Consider the following 22,328-nt stretch of genomic DNA (forward strand, 5'->3'; position numbering starts at 1 on the left):
TGAGAATTGGGTTCTGCTTTGCAGTTAGTGCTACAGGAGCCAAGGGGAAACTTTCTAAAACAGCAACAGGAATAATTCCTGACTGCCAGCACCTTCTGACACCTTGGGCCAGTCACTTCACCTATCTATCCCTTCCCTGTCTTGAGCTAGCCTTTGGGTTTAGATTATAACCACTGTGGGGCAGGGACTGTTTCTTGCTATGTGTTTAGACAGCACCCAGCACACTGGGGCCTTCCTGTTGGCTGGGACCTTCTGTTGCTACTGTATTACAAAAAAATAGGTAAAAAGAAAAACTTGTGTCCAGACACTGTAAAGCATGTAAAATTCATGTGAATCTCCACCAGGGAATTCTGGGGCGGGAAATTCCCATTGATGGGAGCTTTAGTGGAGAAAAAGGCCTAGCAGCTTCTAGCAATGTGCTACTGTGTTACTTAAACCTTGCTCCAAGCAGTCTTGGCCTCTGTTTCTGAAATAAGGTTGAATGTGGTTTGTCTGAATTTGAAGCAGATTGGTGCTCAGAACCCGTTCAACTGCATACCTATTGTCAGTGACAGGTCACGGGTTAGTCAGACAGCTCAGAGCAGGGTAGGGTGGCATGGTAGTAAAAATCCTTGTCTTGTCTACACTAGAGCTTGTGATGAACTCTGGGAACAAAGTTTTGGGTCCTGCCCACTTGAGGCTTTGTCTTGTTTGCAAGTCAGAAGGGTGGAAGTCTTTCTCTTTTCAGCCTTCATGGATGAATTCTGATAATTGCTCAAGGTAACATCCTCCACAGCAGAGGCGGGCAAACTACGGCCCACGGGACTGTCCTGCCTGGCCCTTGAGCTCCTGGCCCTTGAGCTCCTGGCCTTGGAGGCCGGCCCCTCCCCTTCTGTCCCCCCCTCCCGTGGAGCCTCAGCTTGCTGTGCTGCCAGCGCTCCGGGCGGCGGGGCTGTGAGCTCCTGCCGGGCAGTGCAGCAGCATGGCTGGCTCCAGCCAGGTGGCACGGCTGCCAGTCCTGCTGCTGAGCGGCAAGGTAAGAGGGCAGGGAGTGGGGAGGTTGGTTAAGGGGCAGTGGGTCCCGGGGGGAAGTCAGAAGACAGGGGGCGGAGGTTCTGGGGGTGGGGGTGCCGTCAGGGGACAAGGAACGGGGCAGGGTGGATAGACGTGGGAGTCCCGGGGGGCCTGTCAGGAGGTAGGGGTGTGGAGGGTCCCGGGAGGGGGCGGTCAGGGGACAAAGAGTGGGGGGTTGAATGGGTCAGAAGTTCTGAGGGGGGCAGTCAAGGGGCAGGAAGTGGGAAGGAGCAAATAGGGGGCAGGGGGCCAGGCTGTTTGGGGAGGCACAGCCTCCCCAGCCCTCCATACGGTTTCGGAACCCCAATGTGGCGCTCAGGCAAAAAGTTTGCCCACCCCTGCTCCACAGTGATGGCTTCTAACAGTTCAGCAGATGGGGAAGATGAGATGCATGCTTGCAGGATTATAATCTTATACAGAAAACTAACAACAACAAACACCCACCCTGAGCACTCCCTCTTGGTCCTAGCTGTGTAAAGGCTAGTGCTGTGACCTTCATAAAGGGGCATTGTAAGGAGATTTTGCGAAGGGCTTGCTGCAGAAATATTTCATTGCATTTTGCTGTGGTCTCTAAATGAGAGCTTCTGTTTTTGGCTGTGGAATTCTGCCAAGCTGGGCTTTTCAGTATACAGTAATTTACTGCGTGGTAGAAATACACATCCTGGATATTCTGCTTTTATACCTCTAAATAAAACAAAAGGGGTGACTATAGCAGTCCGAAGGACCTGGTGCTAGCTACATGAGGGGACTAGATTCTGGCTTGCTTCCAGAGTCTGCAGCCCTGCATGCCAAAAAGGAATTCAGTCTAGCTCTTATACCAGTATTTGCTACAGGGGAAGGTGGCGTGCAGGGAGAAGAGGTTGCCTGAGGCGATTCATTCCTGGGATTTATAAAGAGTTTACAACATAGAAGATGCAACCCTTGCAGTCAATGCTTGGTCTCACCAGCCTTAATTACTTCAAATGTGGCTACTTTAATGCCTAAATAGGGCAAACTGTAGCTGATTGCTTGGCAGCTGTGAATTTGAGTTCTAAACACGTCTGACACGTAGCAGCTATTCCAAAACAGAATTGGAAGTGTCATAACTATTACTTGGGTTTTGGGGAAATGTTTCATGTTGAACTGACTCCTATTTCTGGGTGTGGTTCTTTTCCTTCGGCTGAAATTTCTTCCATATGAGGGTAGGAAAGAAATAGGAAAGATAAAACCTGAAACACAGTTGAGAGATTTCAGAGTAACAGCCGTGAGAGAAGCCTTTAAAACTGGTCTTCTCAGTGGCTGGAGGGAAAATGTAGCATGCAGAATTGGTAATGTAAATCAGCCCTAATGGTCTCGTCTGGCACTATTCTCTACAAATTTTGCTTTGTGATTTCAGATCTAGTGAAACTCCTACTTCAATCTAGTGTTAGCAGTGACTTGTAGTTTGTAATTCTCTCTTTGTTTAGATTTAAATTGGGAGGGGGGAGAAATAGCCTACTGAGATTTCTGTTGCTTATCAAATGATGCAATCTTAGTCTGTGCTGGGAAGGGGAGAGGGTTGCTGGGAAAGGGCAAACGAATCCAAGTCTGAGTAAGATCAGTCAACTTAGTTTTCCTGGAGTGGGTGAAAGATTGATCTCTCCGTAGCCTCGTCCTCAAATGTTGCACTGGACTAGTCCAGAATCTTGGTATAACAGCAGCTGAAAGGGGAAGTTCATTGATCCTTATGAACGCTCGATATGACTCTAAAAGTAAGAGAGAGTTGGAAATTAGTGCATGCAATCTCCTCTGGAAAGTGACGTTAACTTGTTAAATCATACATTTGTTTAGATGCTATTGAAAGAGTTAAATTGTACAGAAAAAGCTAACAATCCTTATGGTAGACTATCTGCTTTTGGTATTGAGAGTGAAAATGGCCTAAGATGTGGTTTCTAGACATTTGTGTCTTACCCTGCACAGGGTCTTCTCCTACCCTCTCTGATCTCCACTCTGGTTGTAAGCATGTCTTGTCAGCCACGTGAGTATTTAGTCTGAATAGCACGTGTCAGTTGCTAGCCAGTGTGTAGCATCTCATTTTGCTGGAGAAGCGGGCCACGAATCTGTAAATCCTGAGCTCTTTCCCGAATGCCTATGTGCTTTAATCTGCATTAAAGCTCCAATTTATGTGACTTTCTCTCTGTATTGAGTGAGCTCAATGGAAGCTGCAGTCACCTGACACAATGAGAAGAAACACTTCTTTTGGGCTTGGGAGCATAGTTAAACTAATGGGGTTTATTTAGGGGGAATACCTTGTAAATGATTCTTTTGTCAGAGCTACAGTGTGACTTGATTCTGCTCGTGACGGTCATGTGTTGGCCAAAAAGCTGTCTAAATATGTTTCTAGCAAAAAAGAAATGAGTGGTGGCGGTGTCAGAGACTAAACGAGTTTTAAAGGTTTAATTAAAACGTCTCCAATGCTTTGTTTCCTCTTGCTGCTGCTGTATGCTGGTTCAAGGCACAAATGCCTGAACATGAACTAGTATTAGGTGGCTTCTGAAAACCTCACCTCCAGTTTTGATCCAGATTACGCTTCCATGAGATCACCATTCATGGTACTTGGTGTGATCAGCAGAAGGTTTCTTGATCTTCAGGAGTCCTGGCTAGTGTTCCCGAGGTACTTCTCAGCTGGGGTGAGTTGACCCAAGGCCCCTTGTAATCTGCAGGTGGATGGAACGAAATTCTGCAGCAGGGTTTCTGATGCTTCAGGCTGCCAATTCTGCATCAGCTTCATTTAGATTAAATAAAAGTTGTTTAATTGATCATGTATGAAAATGAACAATATCTTCTATATAGTGGTCTCTTCTATCTTTAGGTGAAATTTAGTCTATATTGCATTGTCCCTGCACTTTCAGTTCTTGATATGACTCATATTGATGTTGTAGGAGCCACTGGAGGTGAAGCTGGAGGTTTTGGCCACCGGGGGAAAGGAAGTTGAGACTTTTGGCACTCTGGCAGGTATCAAGGCAGTGTAGGACAGTGGAATAAGCACACTAGACCCGCTAAATTGAACCCCCTGGTGGATTGATGGTCGCAGCCTCGATCCACCCGTAAGTGGAGAAAAGCCCATAGTCATATGTGAATTAATATTCACAGTTACCATTCAATGAATGCATTGCTACAAATAGGGCCATTTGCCCCTCTTGGAGCCATTGTTTCAGGCTGCTCACAGGTTCAGGAAGACAGTGCTATGTCTGTTTACATCCAGTCAACCTTGAAAAATCTCTAACTACAGACTAGAAATTCTTTCCATTTTTTCATTTAACATCTAGATTGTGGAGCACAACTGCTCAGCAAGGGGTAGATTCTGTGCCAAATTCTGCAGCAGTAGAATACCTGGAACCCTCTCCTCACGAAGTTAATACAAGATGCAGTTTGCCAGAGTAGGATTAATCTCCATATGCTATCCTGCCAGGCCATGCTTATGGGGTCCTGGAAGAGCTTCCCAGGCCTGAGATGCCTTCTTTACAGAGCGTTCTGTTATCACTGATATAGTTTTCTGCGTTTTGGGTTTGCAACAGCTCAGGTGCAGTGACTGTGCTGACACACATGGGCCAACTGACAATTACCTGATTTTTAGGTTTCAGAGTAACAGCCGTGTTAATCTGTATGCAACTCCACAGTATGCATCCGATGAAGTGAGCTGTAGCTCATGAAAGCTCATGCTCAAATAAATTGGTTAGTCTCTAAGGTGCCACAAGTACTCCTTTTCTTTTTGCTGATTTTTCAGGAAGCTTCTGTTTCCTGCTCAAAGCTGCACATGCTTCTGCATTTCCTCCATGGTGACTTTCAAGGGCCTGTCTTACTGTGGAGTGGGGAGATAAGTGCTCACAAGATTACACTGTAAATCCTTAGCAAGTCCCATGTGCATGTAGGAATGCCTGCTATGTTGTATGTAGCAAAGCTGTTGTTTGAAGGGGCAGGCTGGTTAGTGTGTGGTTCCTGTCTGGGGTGCTCTAATTGTCTTGCTCTGTATCCTGGGTCTGAAGATATTGGGTGCTGTTTTGAAATGTCAGTATAACTGCAGCTAAGCATGTCAATAGCACTTGCGAATGCATAAACAAACAGCATTTGTCCTCGGCTCATCTGCTCCTTTCAAGTTCTTCCATCCTCTCCCTGCATTGTTGCCGTCAGCACAAATGTTCAGCACTCGCTCTTGTGCATGATCCTTGTTTCAGCTGCTGCTTGTGGTGAGAGGCATTCAGTCAAAACAAGGCCACTTCATAATATGAAATAGCTATGTCCATCCTACAGCATGGAGCTCTACCTTCCGCATGACATCCTCCCTGCAATCTGTTTGTGAGCAGCTCTTCTTCCTTTAGCAATGCTTGCCGTGACAAAAGACCAAGGGAGAACTTTAGGGATCTTCGGTCTGTTTGGGGATACAGAAATGTGTCTAAATACTATTGTCCTTTGACTTTCTTGGGCTCATAATGGAAACTGTCTTACAACTACACATTGTAGTGTTATGGCTGCACAATGAAGTCCCAAGTCAGTTCAGTTTGAGATAACAATCAAGGTTGCATCCGATGAAGTGAGCTGTAGCTCACGAAAGCTTATGCTCAAATAAATTGGTTAGTCTCTAAGGTGCCACAAGTCCTCCTTTTCTTGTTGGTATGAGTATAATTTTACTCAGTATGGCCGGCCATAAGCATTGAAAAACTATGACTCTGGCCCTAAAATAACATGAGACTAAAAAAATACATTCTAGCCTCTGTATTTGTCTGCTGTTTCTGAGCCTTTGGCATAAATTTGCTTCATGCATTCAAGCTTTTCTCTGCAACCAGGCTGGCTAGAAATGTACTACTTTAAAAATGAAAGTTGATATACTTTGTAACTACATGATTCTAGGAGCTGGGCTTTACCGAAACCAACGAATAGCATGAGATTTGTGATGAAAATCGTGAGCACAGACAGCAGCTCTGCTTTCCACCCCAGGGCCCAACAGAGGGGGTGATGGAGTAGCAGAATTGTATTTAAGGAGTGGGCCAGAGAGGAGAAATTGGGACGGATGAACCAAATGCCTAGAAACTGCCAAAGACTAACTGGAAAATCTTGCAGGAAACCTTTGGTGGTTTCAGCCTGTGAAATTAGACTTTAAAGAAGCACCCTGAATTATATGTAATGGGATGGCCTGATAGTGAAGTTGCAACATGAGCTGCATCAAACCAGACAAGAATTCAAGCCCTGTGAATTCTGTGGCAAGCATGTAGGCACCTATTGAAACTTTCCATTGTTATCAGTCATTGCTAAGTTTAGCTGCATTTAGTGACCTTCAGAGATTGCTTCGCGCACAAGCAGAGTAGAAGCATTGACATGGTACCTAGCTCAAAGAGAGAGGTCTGTTTCTTCTCTGAGGGGCACATTTCAGTCATTTAATATTATTTCTCCTGTCTCTTCCCACTTCCACCTGCCATCCCCCCTTTTGATTGTATTAAAATCTAACTTTGGATATAAGGGGAGAGTCCAGCACTAACTTCTAAAGCAATTTCCTTTTAGTAAGGGCACTAGGGGTGGTTGTTATATTGTATATTCAGTTGCTTGGCTGTACTTTGTGGTGGTATTTTGTTATGAAATATACGCAAGAGACCAAATAACCAACGTCAGTCAGGTTTATTAATATGGTACAGGAAGAAGGTTCTGTATGATACCCAATTTCCAAAGAGCAGTCCTGTGCCGTGATATTCCCCTTATGCAGAAGGTGTGCTCTCCAAAGTTACATCTCTAAATCCATCCCTGTACACCCTACTTGTTTACCAGTAAAAGGTACTGCATATGTCATTTGAAACTGGATTTAATTAATCAACTGTCTATCTTGTTTGTTTCTGGTATCATGGTGTACCCCTTATCTTTTGTTCTGAACCCATGCATTCCAGGTCATGATGCTCCCTTATTTTTGTTCTGAGCACATAGATTACTGGTACTAAGGGGCATGAAGGCACCTCTTAGATTTGCATGGGTGACTCCTTTCCTGTTGCTATGAAGACATCTGTCCTGATACTGACCGTTTTCCTATCTACTCAAGCCAAGACTTACTTTAGCTAATGCAAAGTGTTATGGGATACTCAGCATAAGTGTACAGGGCTATAACACAGGTACGGGGCGATCTGGGCTATATAACTGCTACGTTGATACTTCACATGCTTAGAATGAGTATTGCAAGTAGTAGTATCAGCATGATATGTGGATGCGAGCCCGCATATATTAACTTCCTATAGAAAACGAAACCAGCTTCCCAAATTATTTCACACTCCAGTCACTTTCTAACTTGCCCTGACCACTGCTCTAACACGGTCCTTCTCTGTGGTAAGATCGGTGCCTCCCAAGGCTAGTCTGCACTTCCTGTGCGGCCCTACTTTTGCAGGAATATATCTTGTCTTTCCTCCCCACTGTGTGATAGATAGTGAACTGATAATGGCTCTGTGAATATTAAAGCTTAGAAGAGGAAGTGGATACTAGCCAGGTTGGAGGCCCAAAATAGTTAATTTGAAAAAATCCACATAACAGTATTTTAAAAAGTAAATGACAGTGCATGATTGTGTTTGTACAGTATGTTCCTTGTAAAATCCCATGGCTCTACAATAACTGAACAGCATGCGCAACCCCTGCACTTTCCAGAAGCAAGATTTTCAATGCTGCCAATAACTCAGCACTGCTGACCAACCCCACAATAAACATGTGTGACTGATCTGTATGTAGTTGGCAAGGAAGCTGCCTTCTATTTTCAGCTTTCAAAGGGTTATCTATGCTTTTAATTCACTGCTTATAAATATCTTAAGGCAAAGCCCTTCAAAAGCATCTTTTGAGTGACTGTCTTGACACCTTTCAGGAGCCTGAATTTCTGAAAATGCTGAGCACCCACCCTCTAAAAATCTGCTCTGTTCAAGGTGTTGCCGGTTGGGAATCTAAAAACCAAGGCACCTGGAATCATTAATCACTCTTGAAAGTATTTGCCTTTTATTATTTTAAATGGGTGGTGGTCTTGATTCTTGTTGAATCTCTCAGGTAACCTTGCTCCTATTCTAACGCCCTTAAACAACTTCTGAGTTTCACATGAGTGTTGCATCTAATTCTGATCCATCACTGATGGGGAATTCTTCTGTGTGTTAGGGGAAGCCAAGAAGGGCGACAGTTGGACAGCTCCAGGGACCTGCTTCCTCCTAAAGACTCTAGAGTAAAATGCTGTTGTATTCTTTACTAAGTGCTGACGTCTTGTGTTCTCTGCAGATCTTTGAAACCCAGCTTAATCACCACCAACTTCACTCAAGATGCCGCCAGCAATTGGAGGCCCTCAGGGATACACCCCACCAGAAGGAGGATGGGGATGGGCTGTGGTCATCGGAGCCTTCATCTCCATTGGCTTCTCCTATGCATTTCCCAAATCCATTACTGTGTTTTTCAAAGAGATTGAGGTCATCTTCGATGCGTCTAGCAGCAAAGTCTCCTGGATCTCCTCCATCATGCTGGCTGTTATGTACGCAGGAGGTAAGCAAGCAGACGAGAGACAACAGGGAGGTGATTTAATGGTCTCCTATTGTATTGCCTTTCTCCAAAACACGAATAGGGACTGACTGTTTCCCATTTGGGTGAAAATTTTCTAAACTGGTTTGTTTGGAAAAGTTTGGCGTAAACTTTATTTAATGCCCAAAGTGTGAAAATGAGGTTAATCTGTCCTGCTCCTCTGCAAAGCTAGAAGTAAAATCTTTCCAAGGAATTAGGACTTGCGTAATTCTGCACTTGCCTTCGTTAGAATGTAGCTGTGACATTTTGTCTGCTTCTAACATCTTCCGGAAGGCCAGCATACGAAACTATGGTGAATACAGGAGTCCCTACAGAGAGTCGTCATAGATGAAAGAAATTACAGCTTGCAGAGCTGATTCTATACCCAGCAAATCAATAGAAGTATGCACTGTGGTGTGGCCAAAGGTAAAGTGATAGATCTAGGAACAAAGAATGCAGATGAGGATTTGGGGGTCATGGTGGATAATATTGGAACATCAGCTCACAGGGCGCCACTCTGGCTGAAAGGGCTAATGTGATCCTGGGATGTATAAATGGGAATCTTGAGGAGGAGTAGGGAGGTTATTTTACCTCTTTCTTTGACACCAGTGTGACCCCTACAGGAGTAGTCTGTCCAGTTCTGATGTTCACTGTATAAGAAGGATGTTTAACTGGACAGGGTTCAGAGAAAGGGCATGAGAATGATTAAAAGATTGGAAAACCTGCCTTACAGTGGTGGACTCAAGGAGCTCAATCTATTTAACTTAACAAAGAGAGGGTTAAGGATTGATTTGCTCAGTCGGTAAGTACCTACGTGAGGAACAGATATTTGATAATGGTCTCTTCAGTCTAGTAGACAAAGGTATAACAAGATCCAATGGTTGGAAGCCAAAGCTAGGCAAATTCAGATTGGTGATAAGGCTCAAATGTTTAATAATTAGGATAGTTAACCATTGGAACAATTTACCAAGGGGCTGTAATCTACTGACAACTTTTAAATCAAGACTGGATATTTTTCTAAGAGAGGCTCTAGTTCAAACAAGAATTTGGGGAGGTTCTATGGCCTGTGCTCTATAGGAGGTCAGACTCGACTATCAGTGTTCCCTTTTGGACCGATCTGTGAATTTGTTCCAACTGAGGATCTGGCCCGAACACTAACAACACAACTGCTCTTCCTTTATTTTCTTTCTTTTCAGTGTGTTTCTCACTTGTAGTGCTGAGAAATCTGACCTGGTCAGAGCGAGTCCTGGTCCTGGGCTAACTTTAGCAAGGGCATTTTGCAAACCTAGCCAAAAGGATTGTCTCAAACTCCCCTTTTAACAGCAGAAAGATGGCAGCAGGGACCAAAAGTATAGGAAAACAATGGGACAAGGCAAACAGCAACTTTTTTTTTAAATGCTGGTGAAGCCCCCCTCTGCCACATCTTGGGGGTTTGGACTGATGGGGGCAAGACTCCAGACCACCTCCAATCTTACATTACTTTCCTTAAATAGGTAACTTCTGATTACATGGGGGAGGTGGGTTCTCACCCCCGTCCTCACTTCCTCAGTATTCTGTAGCAGCCTGTGAATGTGCCTGGTAAACTACGTGGCTAAAAGAAGCTCCCACTGCGACAGCCATAGTGTCCACCCTGGAGGCAGCTCTGAGCATTGCTGATTGTCATGCTGCTGCTGTCCCAAACTGGCGAACCGCCTGACGCATATTTGCATTTGTGCATCAAAAGCAGCTGCCGGCAGGAGCTGGGCATGAGGCTTTTCCATGGGGGAACAGTCCCTGCTTTGTCCTAGCTCAGCTAGTGAGGCAGTGGGCACATTTCCCTGCCTCCATGTTATAACTGTAACTGGCTTCGTGGGACCTGATCTAGGCCACTCCCTGTCCGTCTCTAGTGGTCCTGTGAACGTGTTCTCTTGAACGCTCTTGGGAGCCTGTATGCAGAAGGATCGGTAATGGCTAACGGGGACATGGCAAGACGGAACCAGTCACCTGCTCTTGGAATGAGAAACGCTTCTTAATCTTTTTCTAAAGTGATTTGCCTCCCTCTCTCAGTTGCCAGGCATTAGGGGAGCTCCTTCACAATGATAGCTGCAAAAGTCTTAAAATCCCAACAGCTCACTCGTGCCTGGTCCTGCAAACTGGTTTGTTGATGTGTATGTCACCTAAGTGCTGTTTTGCACTATGGCCCAAGTTTGAAACTATCTAGAACTTTCCAGAGCAGGAATGCTCCTCTGTAATAGTTTTGGTGTTTCACTTAGGGGTGGCACAAGTACACACAAGGACTGCATTACTGCTTTCAGGCTTTCCACAGCTTTTTACAGTATGGGCCAAGAGCTTGTAAAGAGATAATTAAGTAAATAATAAACTGTGTTGCCTAGAGTTAAGCGTTAGTCACCAGATGTGACATCAGTCCCACCCTCTTTCCACACGTAACGCTTTTCTTGTAACCTTAGGATGTCTGACTAACTCTCATTCCAGGAAGCAGGGGTGCTTTGCATACAATATCTGCTTCTGAATATCTCTTTGGAGGAAGTTCTGTGTGTGTGTGATGTTTGCAAAGGCAGCTCCTCATCCTCCTGCCACCCCCCACCCCAGACAGACTGTACTATTGCTCTGCATGCTTTTTCACAAATCTGCAGAGAGCCAGCAAGAATACTAAACTCTGCTTGGCTGAGCCTTTGAGCAGCCACAATGCATGGTCTGTTCCTCCCAGACTCATTTGGATCCTGAAAAGCACATTCTTGAAGGAACTCAGTTTTCTTCATAGTGTCGAAAGGATGCTTTATTCTGGTGAAAGCTGCCAGATTGACCAAGTGACATGGACTTGGTCTAGCTCTCCCCAGAATAAGAGGCGAATGGGCAGCAGCAAAGCAAGGCCTAATTCTGAACTCTTGCTAGTTTGACACTGTTGTGACTCATCTGAAGTCAATGGTCAGAGGATAATTGGGCCTATGCTGGGGAGGGCACTTGAGTTCAGATGCTGGTTTGTAGTTGTTGCTTTTGATTTTGGTCCAAGTGAGTTAAAGGGACACAAGTTAATAATTTGAAATGACCTTGTCTCAGTTACTAATAAAATTAGGAAAAACACATTTTAATTTTGCTTCTTGCTGTCTTTTTTTTTTTTTCTCCACACTGAAAATAGACTAGTCAGTATTTTGTTAAGTTTCTGGCCAGTTTTAAAGGTGTGCGTGCTACAGCGCTACCACAATCTTTGAGCTTTTGTTTAATCAAAACCAAAGATCCCCTTCCCCATTGTGAGGATACTTAAGCACTGCCAAGTGTCACATCCAGCACAGAGCCCTTTGGACCTGGCTCTTGCCCTGAGCAGTTTTGGGTTTTTTATGAAGCCTAAATTTTGGGCCCAACTTGATATGAACGTTGCTTTTTGCCACAGTAAGAGCTAATGTCATGAAGCCAAGCTTAACATACTGCTCCCTGACAATATATTAGCAGGCCTTCAGTCCTACTATTCCCTGGTATGTTGCAGTGCTGTCCTTAGGATCTGCTCCAGGGACATCAGGGAGTGGTTTCATGTTCAATGTGCAAATCTTTCAAACTCTGCTAAACTCCTGGTGTGTCTCTACACAGTGGGTGGGTGGGTGAGGGAGGGAGCGTCCCAGCCTCCAGATGCAGTGCTGCGGATGTGAAAAGGAAGAGTCAGTCCTTACGGATTTGCACAGGGCCTTGGCTCAGTTGCAGAGGTTCCTTACGGGAACTGTACAGCGCTCTGTGCCTGCTGGGAAGTACCTGCACGGGCCCTGCATGTGATGGAGGGCATAGGCTATTTGGAATACCGCTGGGATTTCTGAGTGCCTTGGCTCCAGGTAGGAAGCCAGGCTGCTGACACAGCCACTGGACCCTCTTCAAACATTTTCTAGGTTCTGCTCAACTAGAGGTGAAATGGTCAAGCCACATCTGAGTAGCCAGGAATAACATGTTGACCTTGCTGTCTGTTAATAGTGAAACCAGATCTGTTAATGTTCAGTGGGTGCTCATTCAGTTTATTTAATTACATTTTAGTGTCTGTAGAGCATGCACTACTGTATCTGATCACTGTTTACTTTGGATTAGGGTTTCTTGTAATGAAGCATTTTAAACTGTGGGTGCACACAGCAATCTGACTTCTCAAACATTGGAAGAGTAATTAAAATAACAAATGTTTCTGCTGGAGGGGCTTTGGAGCTGTGGCTACTCCCGGGTTGTGCATTCAGCACACAGCTAGTCTGTGCTAAACATCCTGTTGTTTTTGTTACCCATCTGTGCTCTCCCACCCGATTCTGTGTTTCCTCCTCATATTACGCCTGATCTGTAAGCCCTTTGGGGGCAGGGATGGTTCCTACATTTCAGAGTTCCTGGCATAGTAAGGCCCTGATCTGGCTGACTCCCTTAGGTGTTACCACAAGATAAACGATCAATCAAATTTTGGATGGTTGAAAACAGGATAGACCCACATAACCCAATTTGGAAAACTGCAGTCTGATCTTCAGGACAGAAATATCCCTAAAGAGTGGACAGCATAACATGCAGCACAAATAAACACAAGCTCTCTTGTTTCCAAGTAGCTGTGCGAAAGTTTCTTTCCAACTGCTTTGCATCCCCACTTCTCTGCCCCTCACTTCTTTTCCTGGGTAGCTATAATGAAAGTTCATGTTACTATTTTCTTTGGGTATAAAGGGGGGGGAATTTTTCTCGTGCTGCCCTCCAAGCCAGAGGAGTAGAGTATGTACAAGTTTAAAAGGTTTCTCCTCAGACACACATGAGCACATTTCACACTGCTGTAGAGGAAGATAGTACTCTGAGCTAGTGCAGGGGATGAGTCATGCTGATGTTTCAGAAGCTCTGCTGGTCTGGCGGAGGTGGTTACAGCTAGTGTCACAGACTGAGTCAGATGTCAGTTGGTCGAAGGCTTTAAAGAGCAACTGATGACTCTTGAAAACTTGGGGAAAAAACACTTAGTTTGGGGACCATCCTGCTTTTTCCTTTCCTAGATTGGTAACATGCATGCAGACAAGATCTCCATGTGACTGTGGCTTTTGATGTGTAGAACTCCAGTGGAAAATAAGGAGCAGGATCTAACAAAGCCAATCATGGTATCACACTAGGGTCTCTGGGGCACAGTGGTGGGATGGCTTGACTCAAACATTCAAGTTTCCATCAGGCTTCTGTGGCTGAAGCAAAGTGAAACTTTAAAACAGCGAAAAAACCCAAACCCAACATTGACTCAATTTAAACTCCAGTCTCACTTGAGCTCTGCTCTTCTTCTTTCTGTTCTGACTCACTAAAGCATTTTACAAAATCCCTTCAAATCTCCCTGTTTCTGCCCCCACGTGCACTTGATATTTTGGTACCAACAACATCTAAAAGTTACTAGAGAATCTTATCCAATGTACAGGCTTTTGAAAATATCTGTTCTGTACATCATGACCCCCTCCTGAGGGGAAAAAAATGACCAGCTTGTTGCATGCAGCATATTCATGGGTGTTCGTGTGGTGGGTTGTTAGAGCCACGCCCAGAATAGCTAGAGTTTGCATTGGGGTTCAGAGAATAATAAAAATAACTAGCTCCTATATAGGGCTTTGCATCATTAGCTCTCAGTGCTTTCCAAAGGAGGTCAGCATGGTACCATCACTGTTTTATAGATGGGGAACCTGAGGCAAAGGAAGGGGAAGTGACTCATCCAAGGTCACCCAGTTGGCCAGAGGCAGGAATAGATCCTAGGAGTTCTGAGTTCCAGCCTAGTGCCTTATCCACTAGGCCACACTGACTCCAAAGGGATGGGTGGGACCAGATCTTGTGTGTCAAAGCTATTGGGACAAATTAATCTGTGGTATAACACCACTGAATTCCCTGGAGTTACACCAGGGCCTAATCTGTCCCCTTGTGTCTCTATAAACTTGGGGAGGCAGAACTGTATCCGTTCATATTTGTGAGGCTCTCTGCAACCCTACGGACTTAAACTTTCTCAAGCTCTGCAAAAAGCAGAGTGGACAGGCTCTTACGGGGAGCCAGTGCGATGTTCCACTATGAACTGTTTCAGTCTGGATTCTAAACCGCCTGGAACATGGTGCTCTGGAGTGAGATGTCCGAGCACTTAACCCAGCATGGCCTTATGTCATCCACCTCGCTCTCCTGCGCTTCTATACCACCCCCCCTCCTCTCGTCAGGAGAGCCATGGCTAATGCTCATCTTGATCACCCATGCCCAGTTTTCACGGACTCCTGAAGCTAAACCTCTGTGCACTCCTATTAGTGTCCATCTGCTTTATAGTGCATGCATACCACCCAGAGATGTCTCCCCTTTGGTTAACTCTCTTTTGATCTCTTCTAGGTCCCATCAGCAGCATCCTGGTGAACAAGTACGGCAGTCGGCCAGTAATGATTGCTGGGGGCTGTCTGTCTGGGTGTGGCTTGATTGCAGCCTCTTTCTGTAACACTGTGGAAGAGCTCTACTTCTGTGTTGGGGTTGTGGGAGGTGAGCGGTCTTTTCATGACTCCTCATGTTTAGGGTTAGAATCGTAAAAGTTCATCTTAGCCTTGTCCTAAGTCAGTATATAAATTGCTATATATCTATACACACTCTGAATCTGAAATCCTCCTCAGCGAAGGATGTGTGTATAGAAGGATGTGTGTTCTGGTACTTGGACATCCCCATCTTATCTCTTGTATCCTGGAACTCCTTCAATTCTGGCTCTAAAAAACAAACAAACCCCCAATAGTCTGCTCACTGGCAAAATTGGCACCTTCTTCCTATATCACTGAGAATCTGCAGTAACTGGCCAAATCCTGCCATTAGTTACCCCCTACATAACTTCTGAGATCAGTGCAAGTTAAATTTAGTATAACATGAGAAGAACTCAGCCCAGTACCCAATCCATTAATCCCAGAATCTACAGATGTGTAGAGATCTCTCATTTTTAAACTCACATGTATGTATTCTCTTATTTTCCAGGTCTTGGGCTTGCATTTAACTTGAACCCAGCCTTGACCATGATTGGCAAGTACTTCTATAAGAAACGTCCATTGGCCAATGGATTAGCTATGGCAGGTAGCCCTGTATTCTTGTCTACACTGGCCCCCCTGAACCAGTTTTTCTTCAGTATATTTGGCTGGAGGGGGAGTTTTTTAATTCTTGGTGGCCTTTTGCTGAACTGCTGTGTAGCTGGATCTCTGATGCGACCTATAGGCCCCAAGCCAGATCAGCTGAAGAAAGAGGTCTCAAAAGAAGTATTGCAGGAAGCTGGGAAGTCCACTATGAAAGCGGATGAAGGAGCTGGCGATGCCAGTATGGACCTTATTGCTGGAAAGACGAAGAAGCAGAAGCTCACAGTTTACCAGACTATTAACAAGTTCTTGGATTTGTCCCTGTTTACACACAGAGGCTTCTTGCTCTATCTGTCCGGCAATGTGATTATGTTCTTTGGACTGTTTACTCCCTTAGTCTTCCTCAGCAATTATGCCAAAAGTAAAGAGTTTGGTAATGAGTCTGCTGCCTTTCTGCTCTCCATTCTGGCCTTTGTAGACATGGTGGCTAGGCCTTCCATGGGACTGGTGGCAAACACGAAGTGGGTTAGACCGAGGATCCAATATTTCTTTGCTGTCTCTGTGGTGTATAATGGAGTGTGCCACCTCCTGGCACCCTTCTCCACCACCTATGCTGGGTTTTGCGTCTATGCTGGGTTCTTTGGATTTGCCTTTGGCTGGCTCAGCTCTGTCTTGTTTGAAACACTGATGGATTTGGTTGGGGCTCAGAGGTTCTCCAGCGCTGTCGGGTTGGTGACTATTGTGGAATGCTGTCCTGTGCTCCTGGGACCACCTCTCCTAGGTAGAGTATGTTTATGTATCTCCTGGCGTGCCTGTGTACTGTGAGAATACCAAGGTGGGGAGGGAACAACTAGTGCTCATTCCCAAAGGACAGTTGCTGGGAAGGCTGAGAATTGAAGGCACAGAAGTGCAGAAAGGCATGAGTGTAGCCGGAACACACATGGGAGGGCTCCTCCCAACAGGAGGCCCGTGATTATAGACATACTAGAGTTATATCCCAGTGCAGGGAGGGTCTTCCTGCAAGGAGAGTGTCCACACTCTTTTCTATATGAAATTTCAGGGTCCATGGAAAGTTTCTGAGCTTTTCCCCTAGAGCAAAGGAAACTTTGGTTTTTAACCTTGGGGAGATGTGACTAGAGGAAGCTACAGTGACAGCTTGGATACCCTGGTCAAAAAAGAATGTCACCTGAAAAACAGGTTTTCTAGAAAATTCTGGGGGACTCCTAGACAGTTTTGGAAAATGGCTGGACTTTTTGGTCTACCCAAACCATACCTGAACAGCCTCTTCCTAGTGGGTTTGCTTTTAAAATTTAAGTGGACATTGATCAGAGCTTACTGCCATGTGCATTGCCATTTTACCAGCACTGCATTTGATCAACACTTAGGTCAGGCTTTAAGAAACCTAAGCTTTTAAGCAGAGATTGTTCTTGTGGCCAGATGCATGTGCATGCGCACACATTACGGGTTAGACATCTGGGGAGAGCTTATGCATGTTAGCTTAGAGTGATTCCCGCTGTATAATGGGAGATGGTCAGCCACATAATGTATTGTCCTCTCTGGTCCATCAGGTAAACTCAATGACATGTACGGTGACTACAAATACACATACTGGTCCTGTGGAATCATTTTGATTGTCTCTGGGATCTACCTGTTTGTGGGAATGGGCATCAACTACCGGCTGCTGGAGAAAGAACGGAAGGCAGAGGACAAGCTGAGAAACAAAGGGAGAGAGGAGGAAACCAATATCGATGAGGTGGAGAAACAAAAAGAGGCCGAGAAACAAAAAGAGGCAAACAATGATGTGGCCAGTGTGCCGCAGAAAAACACAGAAGATGGCATAAAAGAGGAGGAGAGTCGTATGTGAGGGACTGATTTTAATCCTGGAGGATTGGAGGAAGTGCTGTTCCTCTAAAATAGTGTCTGGGGAAAATGCTGTGCTGGTAGTGAGCAGTCATCAGAAGTGTATAAACCAGGTGTTCATTTTTAAACAAAGCTCTCAGTTGTTTTTCCATCTGGATTCAACAGAGGTAACAGCTAAATGTGCCATATCCTCTTACGTGGGTGGGAAACTTTTTTATATTCTGGCTTTTTTAACAGTAACATGAATGTACTAATAGGTGCCTTAAAGTTTCCACCTCTAGACTACTCTGGAAGAGCCTTAATGCCACTCTGTAAACCGTGTTTTAGTTAAGTTTTTTTTGTGATCTGTTTAGGGTATGTCTGTTTTTAAAGCCACAAAAAAGGCTACTGGATATTTTGAGGCTCAACTGGCTTCAATGCTGAGTCTAAAATGAATACTGCTTCACATACTTCTTAACTGCCAGATTCTTAGTGGAAGTTGGGATATTTTTGAGGTGGGTTAGTGGGAGGGGTGGCCTTAAAATAAAATATGACAAAGTCCAAACTCCTTTGGATGACAGACACAACCTGGCTCTATTTGTAGGCTTTTCTAGCACCTCTTGAAAACATTTTTAGCTGCTGTAGTTTTTTTAAACCTCCCCCCTTTAGTTAAATTTTCATGAACACTTGGGTTGGAATTGATGACTGAAATTAATGGAAGGCTTTTTTTAAATAACTATCTTCACTCCACTCCTTTTGGGGTGGATCCTCATTTTATTGTGATCATCCCATTTTCATAAAGAACACTTGCTGATGCAGGAAGGATTCAGGTTTAGATCATCCCACTTTTCCTAGGCAAAGAAATTTCCAAACTCTCTTTGATGCCTCTCTTCAAAGTAACACTATGAAACCAAATGGGTACAAATGCAGAAAGCTGAGTTGTTTAGTTAGGAACCTGCTTTAGCCAGAACTAAAGGAATTGATACTGGTACATATCGGGTCTGTGCATCCATCTTTCCCATCCTATTACTGAGTTTGGCTTTGGAACTGGAAGTCTTCCACTGCTGCTTCATTTAGGAAATCAGCATCTCTACCAGTGTTGGCCAGTACTATGTCCCTTCCTCTTCCCTAGCCCTGACCCTGAGCTTCCTAAGAGGTGGCTTCTCTGTCCTGAAGCTTCCTTTAGATCGTGCACCCCTCCAGGAAAATAGAGTATTCTACTCTTCATGGAGCTCTGTTCCAAACAAGATGTTGCAAAGGCTTGCTGGTCTTCTAGGGTGGATGCTACTCACTTCAGTGGGAGTGGAGTTGGCTTTTAGCGAGAGGGTGTCAGTTGTGTTACATATTCTCGGAGTCTGTCCTGTGTTCAGAGCATGACTGGCTCCCTTACTAGTATGGATGTGGTCTTGAGTACGTGGCATATTGTCCTGTGCTCTGAGGCCTATTATTTTGCACACTAAATGGGGCCAAATACTCTCATATGCCCATGAGGTAAAATAGCTAAAGCTGCGTAACTGCCCCCTCAAAAAACTCTACTTGCTCCTATTTAGGTGAGAATTTAAAGCAATTTCTAACTGCTCCAATCAAAGACCCTTAAAGTGGGAAGGGGAGGATATCTTCTGTTTGTACATATTTATTTTTTTAGCACTGGTAAATATCACAACTTGCGTGAAGAGGGTTAAGCAGATGGCCTGTGACCCGTAGGCTCCTGGTGCTTGTGTTTTAGTGAATGTTAAACAGATATCCTGTAAGAGGCATAGGTTTTGTTTTTTTTCCTCTAATAAACTTTTGTATAATTCACCCACCAAATGTTGGTTTTTTTTCCTTTTCCTAGTCAAATATTTTAGTATGTTTCATAGCCACATTCTAGAGATGTACCAGTTGGTGTGTGTTTGGTAGGTTTTTTTAAGGGGAGAAGCATGTGGGATATTTGAAGTTACAGATTCTTCAGGTTGGCCCGTAAGAGGTAGTGGTGTAATGCAGTTCACCTAATCCATGAGCACTTTCACAGAGAAGCATGTTGGGGATCATCTGAGCTGCATTTCTTGTGAGATTAAGTCAAAGCAGAACAAAAACAAAGACTTGTAGTTCTCTGTGTGTCTGGAGAATACAACACACTCTGATGCAAACTCAGTTTAAAACTGAGATCCACAAAGCTCATTGGAAAGTAAAAACACTAAAGGAAGTGTTCCATTCCAGATACTGACTTCTGTAGCTCCACTGAGGGCTGAGTGTGTTCACATACCTTAATTTTTTTTTTTTAAAGAAGTCTCCTCAACTGCAGAAAGAGGTTTTTTGTATGTGGGTAGCTTGTAGCCCCAGATGGTCAGGGACTCCGCACACAGTGATGCCACTGCCTTACTTGGTTTTAGAGAGGAGTTTTTAGGGCTTGTCTACACTTACCAGGGGATCAATGCACGGCCTTCAGGTCTCATGAAGACCTGCTAAATCGACCGCAGATCACTCTCCCATCAACTCCTGTACTCCACCAGATCGAGAAGAGTGGGGGAGTCGACGGGAGAGCGTCTCCCGTCGACATAGTGTAGTATGGACTCCGTGGTAAGTAGATCTAAGCTATGTTGACTTGAGTTACGCTATTCACGTAACTCAAATTGCGTAGCTTAGATCAACTTTTCCCTGTAGTGTAGACAAGGCCTTAGAAGCCATTCATGCTGTCTTGGCTTGTTAAAATATATAACTTAAGTTTTAAGAAAAAGCCTAAATATAAATTTCTTAACAAAAAACCTAAATGTTAAATCGGACAGCTGAAGGATAGGGGGTTTTATGAAACTAAACCTCATCTGGTTCCATAGTTCTATTAGCGTTTCCTCTCTCCGTTGTCCTAGGTTTACCTGGTCAATTTTCATATTGAAGAAAGAAACTTTAAGCTGTAACTTTGCTGAAGAACTGAGTTTGCACAACATAAGATGCCAGACAAACAGTAGTGATGGTAGTTCATACAGATCTAGGGCTAGTAGGAATAAAGTTGAAGCTAATTTTTTTTTTTTGAGACTTTACATATATACAACATACAGCAGGTGGCCTTTGCTCTGTCACTTGGCGCCCCAGACAGTATTACATAATGAACTGTGAAGTCCTCTGCCCTGTTTCCTTGGCTGCTGACTTAGTGAGTTGTTTTTGTTTGTTGTTTAATTTCAGTCTATTCTAACCCTACAAAAGGAACAGGTCAGGGTGTTTTCATACTCTAGAATAACGTTATAAAGCCAATAGAGTATTTTGTATAAACAGATTTTATTGTACTGTACTGAGCTGTGACCTTGTAAAACCAAGATATTGTATGTTTATAAACTTCATATGTCTGTCATAGTTCACATTGCAATAAACTAACCTTAAAGAGCTGCAGGTGTGGTTGCTGTTCTCGTATATACGAGGAGACAAATTACCAGCTGCTACATACTCTTGCACTTGGTTTGTCCTTCCATTGACTGCACAGTGGAGTCTTGCCAGGTAAATTGGAAACACTAAATGTCACACCAATGAGGTACCACATTGACCCCTGGAGACTAGGTTCTGTCCCCAGCTGGACAATCTTCCCCACCAGTGAGTCTCAGTGATGACCTAGAGGGACTAGTTTTATGGGGCATTGCCTGCCAGGGACCATTCAGTCCCTTACGCTTTCCACAAGGTTGCCACTCACAGTGATGTGAACACCTGGAACTGGATCACTAAACAGTCATATAGTGACAACTCTTGGTTGCTACCCGTGACTGGAGACTGGTGCTGGGCTTGCTGTGGTTTCAGTGCTTTTCTCTTGATTGTAGGAGCTGTGAAATGGCTGCACTGTGCCCTTTTGCAGTCTTGGCCAAAGCAGTGTGTTTTCTGTATCTTTAATCTTACACAGTGCCATGAGTACTAGAGCCTCTTAGGCAGTGTCTTCATTGCCAAAAAGCTTGGGGTCTGAGGTGGTGGGGTTTTTTAAACAAGATAATGCAGGTTAGTGACCCCGCTGTAGAATCCTAGTGGACACTAGGCACTGTAGTTCTTCCCATGAGGGTGACCACTGCATTGCACCACCAGCTGCTTGAGGTGGAGCTTGCCTAGGTTTACCTAGTGGTAAAACGACAGTGCCTTGCCTCCTAGGACTGCATGGTGGGATAGCAAATGTGCACTGGTTAGCACAGTGAAAACGTACTTCTAGCTAGAAAGAGAGCCCATGATATTTAAGGAGCTCTTGGCAGATGGGGGTGGAGAGCCTCTTACAGAAACTTACTGTCCAGACCTCAGGAAATTTAATATTTAGCTAATGATCAGGCTGTTGGACTTCCTAGCCAGGCTGCTACCTCTGCTCCCATTTCCCAGCACTGGCTTCTGCTCCCTGCGTTCTCATTCTCCCAGGCGTTCTTCCACCGAGATGTCCATAACCGTGCATAAGGGCCTAGTCAGGCAAAGCACCTGTGCACGATAGAAGTCCCTGTAAAGTCCATAGGGCTACTCCTGCTTAAGGGCTTTGCTGTATCAGGGCCTAAAACATTTTTGGCCTAGAAACTAGCTGAAGATGGAATGTGTGTAGATGCATGTAGACCCAAGATGCTGAGTCTTTCGCTTCACAAAGAGAAGGTTAAGAGGTGACTCGATTACAATCTACAAGTATCTACACAGGGAACAAATATTTGATGATGGGCTCTTCAGTCTAGCAGAGAAAAGGATAACATGATCCCAGGGCTGCAAGCTGAAGCTGGACAAATTCAGAGTGGAAATAAGGTGTAAATTTTTAACCCAGAGAGTAATTAACTATTGGAACAACTTGCCAAGCGTGGTGTGGATTCTCCATTTGAAAATGGAGATTGGCGGCTGCTCTAAAAGCTCTGCGACAGGCCCATGCTCATGGTCCTAATCAGCGGCAATGAGCAGTGACTCGACCTGCAG

General features: G+C 44.6%; 1 protein-coding gene and 1 long non-coding RNA gene across 5 annotated transcripts in view; one reads left to right on the top strand and one right to left on the bottom strand.

Annotated features, from left to right (window-relative positions):
* Nucleotides 1–20,798, top strand: part of SLC16A1 (solute carrier family 16 member 1) — a 32,030-nt gene extending 11,232 nt beyond the window's left edge. For all 3 annotated transcript variants that reach the window (XM_074936437.1, XM_074936438.1, XM_074936439.1), the window contains 4 exons: nt 8,296–8,553; nt 14,890–15,033; nt 15,511–16,383; nt 17,171–20,798. In XM_074936437.1, coding sequence (XP_074792538.1) covers nt 8,337–8,553; nt 14,890–15,033; nt 15,511–16,383; nt 17,171–17,466 — 1,530 coding nt within the window. In that variant the 5' untranslated portion in view covers nt 8,296–8,336 and the 3' untranslated portion in view covers nt 17,467–20,798. The remainder of the gene's footprint in view (nt 1–8,295; nt 8,554–14,889; nt 15,034–15,510; nt 16,384–17,170) is intronic.
* LOC141975786 (uncharacterized) overlaps nt 1,208–22,328 on the bottom strand; it is a 267,950-nt gene continuing 246,829 nt past the window's right edge. For both annotated transcript variants that reach the window (XR_012636010.1, XR_012636009.1), the window contains one exon: nt 1,208–2,777. This is a non-coding gene — a long non-coding RNA (uncharacterized LOC141975786). The remainder of the gene's footprint in view (nt 2,778–22,328) is intronic.

Source organism: Natator depressus, chromosome 21 (assembly GCF_965152275.1).
Source record: "Natator depressus isolate rNatDep1 chromosome 21, rNatDep2.hap1, whole genome shotgun sequence".
NCBI lineage: Eukaryota > Metazoa > Chordata > Testudines > Cheloniidae > Natator > Natator depressus.